The sequence below is a fragment of the Hydra viridissima genome, unplaced genomic scaffold (assembly GCF_058129835.1).
Source record: "Hydra viridissima isolate aposymbiotic clone 2 unplaced genomic scaffold, HvirCarnegie_v1 scaffold_11, whole genome shotgun sequence".
In the NCBI taxonomy this organism is placed as follows: Eukaryota; Metazoa; Cnidaria; class Hydrozoa; order Anthoathecata; family Hydridae; genus Hydra; species Hydra viridissima.
Window position 1 is genome coordinate 1,224,883 of NW_028324310.1, and position 13,490 is coordinate 1,238,372.

The window sequence follows — 13,490 nt, forward strand, 5'->3', positions numbered from 1 at the left end:
TAAGGATATCATGGTTACATAATATGTTAAATACATGTTAAATGCATGCGGCGTTATTGTAATATGTTCTCACAATATATATCTCCACATCAAGGCGATGTTTCTTCATACCCTTTTTCTTACATAAAAAGTTAAGACATTGGTTAAGAGGAAACGTTCTGTTCATCTCTTGCAGACAATTTTAGTTCGTATAAGATTGCATTTCACTAAAATAGCAATACAATTATGTAAAAACTGATTATTAGCAGGTTTTTATCAGATATTATTATTATCATCAGCAAATGTTACATCCGACACCAAAGTTTTACTTCCGGCACTATTTTCTGTAAATAATTTTTAGTTTCACGATTCTTTATTAAATAAAACAAAAACAGAAAGATCGCCGGATTATTGCAACTCTGTGATTTATGGTATTACTTATGATTGGTTAATCCAGATATTTTCGCATTCTTGCACCCAAATGATTCACATAAATTTTTTAATGAAACAAAAAGTCATTTAAATTAACAATTTTCCGTTAAATCCGAAACCAACAAATTAATGATCTCCTTTGCAAATAAAAACAACAATTAAATTGAAAACTTAGAGATAATTATTTTTTATAATAATGGATCATTTTCCTTATAAGCAAAAAAGGAAATAAAAACTCATAACATATTTCAGTTGATAAAGTTTGATATTTGTTACGTACGGCAGCATGGTATTGCCCGGTTATTAAATCTTTGACAGCTCTATTTTGTCGAATATTGTAAGCATTTTGAGCTGCCTAACTAATTCCATATCACTACAATACCAGCAATAATCAAAAGCAAAAGCAAAAAGCAAAGACCTACTTGTGAAATTTTATTTGTTTGTTCATGGTGGAAATAGCAAAACTACTTTTACACTTTAAATTTGTAAAGAAAAAAGGAAAATATTAAATGAACTTACAAACAATACTTACATAAAAATTCTTGGAATAGAACAGGGGTGGGGAACCTTTCTGAGCTTGGGGGCCGCATGACCCTTAAAAATATTGTTTGGGGGGCCGCACTAATAAATATGCAAATTTGGTGTATAGTACTCGTACTAATTTTAAATTTCTTAAAGCATCTTGTATCACAATATTTCTTAACGCATGTATCACAATATTTCTTAATGAATCATGTATCACAAAAGTTATCAATGGCTTTTCTGATTCTGTTTCTTTTGAACCAGAACTTGAATATTTGGCTCTATCTTCGTAGTTTTAAGCTTCAGTTGGTCTTCCAGATGCTCATTGGTCAACTGTGACCTTAAACAAGACTTGATAAATGTCACGTGTGAAAACGTAGATTCACAGCAGTAGGTTGTACCAAACAGCTCAGAAGACGCCTGGGAATTCGACGGAGTTTTGGATACTCAACTGCAGTTTTTCAAATTTCCAATGGATCCTCCTTGTTGTCAAAGAGAGATTTTAGGATACTGTCCTCAGAAAGCTCAATCAATTCCATCTGTAAATTTGTTGAAATTTCAACAAGATGAGGCTGAAAAGCTAATTTCAGTGTTTCATTATGTTCTTCAAAGTCTTTAAACCTGTCATTAAATTCTGCAATCAAAGAATCCAGGACTGTTTCATATCTTGATATATCATTATTTTCCAACCTTTTCTCATTTTTTTGTTCAAGAGTAATTTTTGTGAGCTCTGGGAAATGTTCTGTTGATAAATTCGGCTTAGAAATAACATCTTTGAGAAAAACAAGTTTTTTCTTGAATTCCTGAATCTGCTGCCACATTTCATAGATTGACTTAGTTTTACCTTGCAATGAACTATTCAGCATGTTATGCTTTGCCATCAGATCGCAGAGGAATCCAGCATCTCTACAAAATTCTGGATTAGAAAGCTCACAGATCTCCTTTTGGCTTGTAAAAAACTCCTCAATTTGTTTTCGAAGCTCAAGCAATTTTTGCAGAACTAAGCCTTGTGACAGCCAACGAACTTTGGAATAGTAAGGAAGATCCACAGAATATGTTTCTTCATCAGATTGCAGAAGGTTTCGAAACTATCGATGGCGTGAAGAAATTGCCCGTATATAATTTACGATCCCTATAACTTTTTTTAATGTGTCATCCAAAGTAGCAGCTTTTGCACAAAGACTTTGCTGATGGAGAATACAATGAAATGTAACCAGACAATCTGGATCAGGCAATTCTTTTTTCAGGAAAGCAATGAACCCTTCATTTTTTCCACGCATAGGAGGAGCTCCATCAGAACAAATGCTGACTAGATTTTTCAACTGAAGTTGAGCCTGACAAGTTTTTTCTTTGAAAGCAGCAAATATATGAAAGCCTCGTGTTTTTCCTTTTAGTGTTGCTAAAGCAAACAACTCTTCCTAATTTTTGAAGTCTGCAGTTATAACCCGAATAAATAACAGAAGTTGGGCAGAGTCATTCACATCAGTGGACTCATCTAAAGCAATTGAATAATATGCGTCCTCCATTTGACATATTGAGATTAATTGCTCAGAACTATTTGTAGCAAGCTCATGTTGACGGTCCGTAATTGTTCGCCGAGAAAGCGGAAGCTGCTTATACTTATCCACTTTATCTGGATCCATACATGACACTGCTTCAATGAGGCAAGCCTTCAAGGTTTCAATATCACTATATGGTTTTCCTCCTTTGCCAAGAATGGGAGCAATTTTATATGTTGCTTCAGTTGCTCTATTTCCATGTTCTTGAACAATTGAAAATGTCTGCTGTTGTTTGCTCTTTTGAGACTTCAGTTTTGCTAATGCATTTTTTCGAGCTTCTCCCTCTAATTATGCATACTTATGATCCTTATGAATGTTTTCATAATGTCTCTTTGGAGTAGCATTCTTCAAAGTAGCAGTTGTGAGGTCACACAACAAGCAAAGCATTTTATCCTTGGTTGGAATCATGAAGTAACCTTCCTCCCATTTTTCATTAAAAGACCGATTTTCCTCTTGCACTGTTCTTGCTTTTTTAGGGAGAACTGACATTTTCACACTAGTTGAAAAATTAGACATAAATAGAAAACCATAATATGCATTATAATACAAAAACTTACAGTCAATTGATTTCTACTGTCACAAAAAAAAATCCGTACGGTGTTTTTTCAATTCATTTTCTTTTGTTTTGTTGTTATTTCTGTCAATCAATTACTACTGTACCAGCTTTGTCAAGTTAAACAATTTTTTCCCTTAATTAACATTAGCATTCATACACTTTACTATAACTAAAATGTAAAAATAAAGTAGTTTTTTAAATTTCATTATTTTCTCTAAAATATTTTTAAAAAAATTTAAGCTCTTATTTTTACGTTTCGGGGCCGTACAAAGAGTGTCTGGGGGCGCATGCAGCTCCGGAGCCGCAGGTTCCCCACCCCTGGAATAGAACATTCAGGAATTCAAAAATTCACCACCCTCATAATCATGTATTAAGCATTCACGTAAAAGAACTCTGATAAACATTTTTTTTAAAAATAGAAAATATTATAGCGGAAGTTTCACAGTAAGTATCGGCTGATGCGGTAGCTGTCAAAATGATGATGAAGTTTAGAATATCGGTGCAAAAGATACCATGCTCACGCCCAGTGGCAGATTGACAAATACAAAAACTGATAGACTGCAAAAATTCATTAGTGTTGTAATAAGACAGAATACTAGCAACTTTGTTGGCTTTAAGTCAGCAGCATTTACCGCTTAACATCTGGCACTACATACATTGGCCAATAAGTAGTTGGTGGAACTTTAACAGCAACAAAATCAATAGGTTGATATCCACATACCAGGTCCTAGTCATTCCTCAGAGGTTGTGTACAAGATCAGATCTGTGTTTGAGGAGTTCACTGAAGTAGATCAATTTTAAATATATGTCACTTCACGATACAAAATGCCACTGTATTCTTCTATGGATTAGTTTGGGATTATTTACCGACAAAAACATTTGTCTAATTAAAATTGCTAAATCTAGTTGTGTATGACACAGAAGCCAATTTTAACATTAACATGAAATCTTCGACCTTAAGTTATGAAAACAGAACATGATTCCAGAAAATTACATTGCAAATGGTTCCAAGAACAAAAATTAAATACGCATTTCATGTTACAATTTGCGTATCATTACAGCGGCTGTAATTACAAGAAAAGCACTCAAGGGTTTTGTCAGAAACTTTTAGCATATCTTCCTTTCAATAAGAGCTTTGTAAGTTTCACAGAGTTTAGATATATCAGGTGAAAAAGCAGTAAAAACAGTAAAACCAGATAACTAACTTTTCAGTCGATCTTCCTATTCCTAATAACAACTTCCTAAGACACAAAATCTAAAGAAAACTTCTGTCATGGTTAAATCACATTTATTACTCCAAAGTTTTATTTTGCCTCTGCTCTTCATTTTTGCTAAAAATTCGCTAGCACAATTACTGCTATCTGCCTATTTGAGGTGGAATTTGTAGTTTGTTACTACAACCGTTAACCAAAAAACCTCTTTTTTCTTCTTAGCCAGTTGTTACTTTATTAAATTTTGTCTTCTTCTATCTATAAATAAAAATAGGGGTGTAAATCCCTTTTTAGAGATTAGAGATTTAGACTTAGAGATTTCCACGCGTTAGTTTTCTTAGTTTTACTTTGTGCTTTTTACTTTTGGCTACAATTATTTAAAATTAATTTGGTTTAATGAGTATAATTATGTTAACCAAAAGCATACCAAAAAATGTTTATAATGGTGCTTTATAAATTCATTTTTTATTGTCAGCTCAGAAATAAACAAACAAACAAAAAAACGAGTTGCATCTTTACTATTTAGGTGAATGCTCCTTTAACATTTTCGTAACTAAATTACACAGGGAAACTTTTTCGATGATGAAAAGCATTAGTATTATAGCATGTGAAACTAAATCATATTCTAAAATCAGATAAACAAAGTTTTATATTATAAAAATAACTACCTCTATTAAAGGAAATAAATAAAGAATATTAGCAGCAAATCAGGTGCGGCAAAAATTTTTCTGTCAAAAGTGTATAGAGATTTAGTAGGAATTTTACTAACTCAGTAATTGGCCTCGTTAAGTGATGGGAGATCCTCATTAAAGGTGGTAAAAAATAATTATATTATGAGCCTTATTATTCAAATTACATAACACAAATATGAATAAAATAATGATAGAAACCTTTTAGACAACATGACTGCAAATGTAATTCTTTTAACAACTTATTGCATAAAGGATGCTTTTCTTTTGCTCGATTTATTTGCAGTACCATTATATTTAGTTGATATTATAAAACTGATGATTTACAAGGTGTGACTTAAAAAGTATAAAACAGTTGACAAAAAAAAGTTTATAGGACTCAAAAAGCATGTTGAGATGAATTACACCATATTTATTAGAAAGAAAGCCCAAGCATTTTAAGTTGATAGAAAGACCGTGAGAATGACTCTGAAGACTCGGGCGGGTCAGTATTGTCAGACCTATTAGTCAACTTTTTAACAGAATGACTCATAGCTCTCGAATTAAAGAAATCTGAAAAAGCTTTTAGATTTTAAAGAGCTATGACCCATCAATGGTCAAAAATGTTCTCAGAACTCAACTCTAAAATTTTTTGAGTCCAGTAGTATTAAAAAAATTCAAAAAATGTGATACTTGTTCATTCAATAATGATTTCTTAAGTTTTTGGTCAAAATTTGGGAACTTTTTCATTCAATAATTATTGTTTATGTTTTATTTGCATTTGTCAATATGGTCAGAAACCGAAACCAGATTGACAAATAAGTTGGTAAACCAGTTTGTCTCGTGCAACAAGTTTTAATAAAACGAATTTCGCTGAATTTTTTAAAAATCTAGAAAAGTTCTTAGAAAATATAGCTTTAATTCTAATCACATCTATAATGCAGATGAGACAGGCTATTGCACAAAGCAGAAAGAAGGGAATATAAATCCGTTGGTTGTAAAATAGATTAGGAAGTTGGAAAAAATTACTTCAGTACAGAGGGGTTTTCTGGTTACAATTCTTACTGCGGTAAATGCTGTAGGAAATGCAGTTCCTTCATTTATGGTGTTTCCTAGAGTTCATTTCAAACACTCAATGATACACGGTGCTCCATCTGAAACAGTCGTTACAGTTAATTGTGTTAGGCTGGATGACTGCTTATAGTTTTCATTTATAAATGAAATAATTTAGTAAATCAGCAAAATGTTTAAATGCATATAGTTGTCCGAAACTAACAAGGCATACAGCCTTGTTAGTTTTGGACAACTATAAGACAACTTTTTAACAATACATTAATAACTTTTTAAAGAAGTGTTACCGTTTTGTAACACTTCATTCCAATTTTTTATTTCATGTAACATTTTATTTCCAGTTTTATGATTTTTCAACTCAGAAAGTTGTGTAATTATTTCAACAAGTTCTCTCATATGAACCAAGCGTTGCCGCCCAATCTAAAAAAAAAGAAAACATTTTTCGAACTAAAAAAAAAGAAAAAAGATAAATAATAAATACAAACAAATCGCGAGGTTAGAATTATTTTGTTCTATCTCCCAACGTTTAAACTTGGAGATAGAACAAAATAATTCTAACCTCACAAGGTCATTTTTTCAGAGATTCTAAATCCTTACTGAAGGAATTCTCTGCATATTTCTTTAAAACGTTTATTCAACGTGGAATCACTTTACGCAAACAGCCACTTTGAAAACATCTCAAAATTTATCCTTTATCAACGTTAAAAATAAACCGCTTTTTAAACGTTATATTTTCAACGTTAAAAAAGCGTATAAATTTCAACGTATATTATCTTCTCAAAAAATCGCGTTTATTAAACGTTGAATAAAAGTACGCAAATAATCACAGTAAAAACGTCGCAAAGTTTAAGGTTTATCAACGTTACACATTAGCTGCTTTTTCAAGTATTTAAGCTATTTATAAAACAACGTTTATTCAACGTTACTTATACCAACGTTGAAAATGTGGTAATTAAAAAACATTGAAAAAGTGTTTTTTTGCCAACGTTAATAAAACGTTGCTTTTGCAACGTTGATAGCGATTCCACGGCTCAACGAAAAACATTTGACGTTTGACAATAAACACGAAATTTTCATGAACTTTACTCTCTTATATCTTTTTGTATGCTTAAGCAAACACCTTGAGGTTTTTTGAATCAATTAGTGTTACTCAACCTCTTTCCAGCCAAATATAGAAAGTACTATGGATTATATGGCTTCATTTAAATTTTATCCATATCTTAAGACCACTTTTAAGAAAAAAGCTTGAAGCGGGAACATTTTTTTAAAACGAAGCTTTTGGAGGTTAGGATTCCTTAGTACCAAAACACATCCAATTTTTATAAAACTTTCCGTATATATTAAAAAAGGGATGAGGAATCTAATGGAATGTGGACACTTCTTAACTTTTATACATAAATTTTTAGTTCTTAACGTTTCAAAACTTCAAGGTTAATTTTTTTTTTTAAAAAAAGTTTTTTTTAAAAGTGTCCAGGTGGAAATTGCAAGTTTAGTCTTTCCTCTTTTTATAACAAGTATTTATTTATGTTTTCTTGAAGAATAGATTCTAAGGATTTGTATATAGAAATTATGTATATATATATCTATATTCCTTCGCATATTTTATGACGTTTTTTGTTTTGATTTTCGCGACGTAAGAATCATGTTCTATCTCCAAGTTTTAACGTTGGGAGAAAGTTTTTGATTTTTTCTAAAAGTAAAAATTGTTTTAAGCTTTAGCTTTAATTTTTAAAAAAATAATAACTTTTTCTTTAAATAATTTATGTTGAAGCACATCATTTGAAAAAAAATTTATAAAATAATGCGTATTTTAAAAGTTATTATTACTAACTAAAATTAATAACTCATTTTCTCCCAACTTTTAAAACGGAAGATAGAACAAAATAATTCTTACCTCGCGTTTTGCTTAAAATAGATGAACTTGGGCAGTCCGCACAGATTAAAATAAAAATTGTGGTATTTTATTTGCTTATAGTTGTTGGATCACCATAAAAAATTTAAAGTCAAATGTAATAATGGTTCAAAAGTTATTCAAGAGTCAATATGACACCAAAACTAAGTAAATAAATTAAAACCCACAGTTTGTAAAATAGACGATTCTGGACAATCCCCACAGAATTGAATAAAAATATTTTGGCAATTTATTTTTTTATAGTTGGTAAATCAATATGGAAAATTTCAAGTCAAATGTAATAACGGTTCAAGAGTTATTCAAGAGTCAATATGACACCAGAACTAAGTAAATAATTAAAAACCCTCAGTCTGTAAAATAAACGATTCCGGGCAATCCCAACAGAATTAAAATTTTTTTTTGTTGGTATTTTGTTGTTTTATAGTTGTTGAATCAATATGGAAAATATCAAGTCAAATGTAATAACGGTTCAAAAGTTATTCAAAAGTCAATATGTTCCAAATATACTCTCTTTTTCGGTGCCATAACATTTCAAATTTTCCATACTTAAGCCCTATACCTTTCGTCAAAAAATCATCAATTTTTGCACTACAAAAAATTCAATAACTTTAGATCCGCTTAACTTCAAAGGCCGAATGACCCCTCATTTTTAAGTCAAGTCAAGCTCTATACAATGATATAAATTATATATGTTTATTTGAATTATAAAAAAATCGTCTGGAATGGCTAACGTTGAAGAAGTAGCACATTGACAATTTTTGTCTCATTGATGTAGCCATTACAAAAATAGTTTGCCGTAATGGAAAGGCAAGGAAAACTTCATAGAATGCATATTTTACAACCTATTTTTGTTGTGAATAATTTAAAACTTTTAGATTTTATGTCAAATTGTATATAATATACATAAATCACAGGGTAAATTCTATTTATTCAAGTTATTTTTGTCTATATTGTTATTTTATTTTAAGTTGACCATTTTAATATAAAATACTAAACTTTTTAAAAAAAGTTATTTCTTAGTTAGAAATAGTACTTTATTTTAATAATGTTCAGATGTACAAAGTAATATCAAAACTAATAAAATATAATAAGTCAGACTAAATTTAGTCTGTTAACAGACTAAATTTTAGAGACATATTGTGTGTTTGTTTATCTGTATAATATGTACATACTTTTTTTAAAATTTCACATAAATGTATATAAATACATCTATACAAAATGAATTTCAGCTCAGTCAGTAGCAAACTTTGGATATTTTTAAATTAGTTGTTGGAGTAATAAACCATTAAAAAACTTTTGGTCAGAGGAGGTATTTTTAGTGGGCAAACATCCTGTGGAAGAAAAGTTTTTCAAATTCTGCCTCAAACATTTTCAAAACATGACAGCTATTTGTATATATACACATAAATTATATATATATACATATATGTAAATAAAAAAAATGATATCCATTTAGATAATCTATTATAATGGCTTCACAATCTTGGGTTTAAGTTGTTTATTTTGAAAATAAGATTGAAACAGAGGCAGTATGTATATTATATACATTTTGAATCTGTTTATTTTATTATTACTGCCTAGATATATATTGTAATCTGTTTACACTTATTCTACATTTTAGTTTATACATTTATTGTTTATATTTATTTTACTAAATAATTACTAATAGATAAAGAAGTATGTGAAGGATTTAATTTCACGACTCTGGAATGAGGAATCTGAAGAAGAATGTGAGTAATTATGTTTGTGAATAATTGTGTTTCTTTTTGGATTTGTCTTTTCTTTGTTTTTTATATGCTAAAGAATAAAAAAAAAAAGGATTGTATGTATTAAAAAAATATATATATACATGCTTAATAAATTGCAATTTTTTTTTTAGAATTTCAGAAAAAGGTTTTTAAACAACTTTTAGAAATTAAAAGTATGGTAAAGGATCTTCAAAATGTTTCTTCAGTTGTATGCGAAGATCTGCAAATAAATGCAGGAGTTCAATAGAAAAACTTATTGAGCTAGATACTACGTTAAATGACAGTGTCATTTTTTCTAAATGGGTAAGTTGCCCTGTTGCTATTGCTAGTTTGAATTTTTTCTTTATATTCTCATGGTAAATTCATTTATATTATTAACTGAAAAGTTGATTAAAGAATATAATTTTATTTTATTTATTAGTATTTTTATTTATTTATTAGAATTTTATTTTATTTATTAGAATTTTATTTTATTTATTAGAATTTTATTTTATTTATTAGAATTTTATTTTATTTATTAGAATTTTATTTTATTTATTAGAATTTTATTTTATTTATTAGAATTTTATTTTATTTATTAGAATTTTATTTTATTTATTAGAATTTTATTTTATTTATTAGAATTTTATTTTATTTATTAGAATTTTATTTTATTTATTAGAATTTTATTTTATTTATTAGAATTTTATTTTATTTATTATAATTTTATTTTATTTATTAGAATTTTATTTTATTTATTAGAATTTTATTTTGTTTATTAGAATTTTATTTTATTTATTAGAATTTTATTTAATTTAATAGAAATTTAATAAAATTTGTCATTCTATAAATAATTACTTTTTGTTTTTTCAAGTTTCAATGTTTTTTAATTTATTTAAAAATGTAAGGGATTTTATAAAAGATTGCCTTATTTTATATAATTATTTAAACATTGATTAAGGATTTTTTGAAAGCAGGTATTGCAAATAGCAAAAATTGGTGGAGTTAACTTAAAAGATAATGTAAAACGTGTTATTGAGTGTAAACCTTTCCAAGCCGAAATGGCAATGGTTTTTAATGGATTATTTAAAAAGTGTTTGCAAATATATATATTATATTAAATATTATTATACGCTTTTTTAAGCATATCATTATATGCTTTCTTTCCTGTAGCATGAATGTTGCATTGTACTTTATTGTAAATATTGATTCAAATAATTACTAACTTTTTAGGCTGTTAACTATTGAGTTGCGCTGTTTGTTAAACATGATGGGGCAAACCAATTCCACGAACAAAACCAAACAAAAGTTTGCTTTTTCAAAGACAAAATTGTATCGTGTTTTAGTTGGTAATATGTTTTTAAAAACTTTTTAAGTATGCAGATTTTTACTAATAGCATTTAAGCAAGAAGTTTGAGTTTTATATTTTAAAGAGTGTCTCAAAAAGATACCCAGATGAAGCAGGGATTTATGAAGCTGTAAAATGAATTCTGAAATATTCGCTAATAAATTTTTGTAGAAAGCAGAAGTCTAAAGTTTAGAGTTTTTTAATGACATTTTAGGATATGTGATATGATTTTGTTTGTGTCTTGTGTAAAGCGCTTTTTCTAAAATATACGTTTATTTATTTAATCTTTCATTGTATCATAAATTATTTTATTCAAGCTTTTCAAATTTAAGCAACTACAGTTGGCTAATTAGATTGCTTCAGAGAAACTGATGATAGTAAAAGTTTGTTATATATATATATATGAGCCGCTCAGAAGCCAATGCGGTTAAGTCCATTTTTTGATATATACTGATTTTTGGAAATTTTGATGAAATAAATAATAATCTTCTTAGTTGTTAAAGGATTTACTCGCTGGTTACTTTATACACTTTTCTAATTAACTTAATAAACCAAGAATTTTAAAAACTAATGTATCAAAAAACATTAGTTTTCTCAATTTTTGTGTTTTGGACTTAACTGCATTGGCTTCTGAGCGGCTCATATATATATATATAAATATATATATATATATATATAAATATATATATATATATATATATATATATATATATATATATATATATATATATATATATATATATATATATATATATATATATTATATATATATATATATATTTATATTTATATTTATATATATATATATTTATTTTTACTTTATAAATTTATTAATAATCATACTAATTCATTAACATTTTTTTTTTACATTTGCTCTCAGACCACTAATGATAAAAGTTTTATTTTTTGGTTTAGATTCTGTATCTCATTGATATCCTGGCCTATCGATACGATATCCTGTAAATTGTATTTTTTTATATTGTATAAATATATATAGAGACACTCACACACATAAATCTTTAAAAAAATATTTATATTTTTATATATATTTATGAATTGCATATTTTAGGCTTTTTTTATATTTATCATTCTATATTACTGTTGTATTAAAAATCGATTTTGGAAATATTGCAAGTGAAGAGTTCAACAAACAATTTTGTTTTATTTGCCAATTCAAGATATATATATAATGATATATATATATATATATATATATATATATATATATATATATATATATATATATATATATATATATATATATATATATATATATATATATATATATATATATATATATATATATATATATATATATATATATATATATATATATATATATATATATATATATATATATATATATATATATATATATATATATATATATATATATATATATATATATATATATATATATAAGGGTTGATTCAACGTTATATTTCAATCTTTATTCGACGTCTTTGAGTAACGTTAAATCGACGTTTTATTATCAACGTTACAAATCCTTGCAAAATCGACTGCTTTAACAACGTTTAAGCAACGCTTTTTTAGTAACGTTTTTTCAACGTTATGTTACGACGTTTATGCAACGCTTTTTTAGTAACATATTTTCAACGTTTAGTTGCGACATTTTTGTAACGTTTTTTAGTAACATTTTTTCAACGTTACGCAATAACGTTTAATCAACGTGTCTTTAACAACGTTACATATCTTTGCAAAATCGATTACTTTGTCAACGTTTCCGCGACATCTTTTGCGACCGGTTTTCAACGTTGATTCAACGCTGTCATGTTTGCTGGGGAAACACATTTTTTATATTTGTTAATTTAATGTGTTTCTGAGTTTTTAAAAATAGGCATTTGCATACTAATGCAAAAGTATAAAAACTCACAATATGCTTGTAATAAGCTAATAATAATAAATAGTAATATTAATAACAAGCAAAAAGCAACCCGTAGTACGGGTTATGGTCGGTCCGTTAATTTATAGTGGCTGTTTTCCAAAATTTAAAGTTGCGAAGCGTTAACTCTACCCTTTCAGAAAAACGCCTTCAAATTCAAAAAATTAAACCATCTGTAAAATTAAAATAGAAAGTGTGCGGAGGTAAAATAATTTACAAATTATTTAATATTATTTGAGTAATTGACAACTGACATAGGTCATACCAGTGTAGGTCAGAACCATTTTCCTAGACATTACTAATTTCAAAACAATACGTTTTTATTAACTAACACAAAATAATAACACTTCATCATGCTTTAAATTGACGAAAAAGTAAAGCTAAATTCGTGTTATGTTTTTTATAACATGACCATTAACTAATAACATTAACATAAAGCGAACTAAAATTATACAAGAGTTTTTAATTTTTTGGTATCCCCTTGATGTTTCTTTAAAAAAGGAAATTGTTTTTAAAACGTTAAGTGCACACAACTAAATAAATTCATTAAAAATAACTGAACACTTGCCATTACTGTATATGGCACTAATCTGACCATTTTT

General features: G+C 27.7%; 2 protein-coding genes across 2 annotated transcripts in view; both read right to left on the bottom strand.

Annotated features, from left to right (window-relative positions):
- Positions 1-13,490, bottom strand: part of LOC149881606 (uncharacterized) — a 192,913-nt gene that overhangs the window by 28,542 nt on the left and 150,881 nt on the right. The gene's annotated exons all lie outside the window — the stretch shown is intronic.
- LOC149881610 (general transcription factor II-I repeat domain-containing protein 2-like) lies at positions 1,395-2,981 on the bottom strand. Its single transcript, XM_090067163.1, has 4 exons — positions 2,909-2,981; positions 2,415-2,776; positions 2,073-2,351; positions 1,395-2,021 (listed from the first exon to the last, which is right to left on the bottom strand). Exons 1-4 carry the CDS (start codon positions 2,979-2,981, stop codon positions 1,395-1,397), a joined length of 1,341 nt encoding a protein of 446 aa, XP_089923289.1.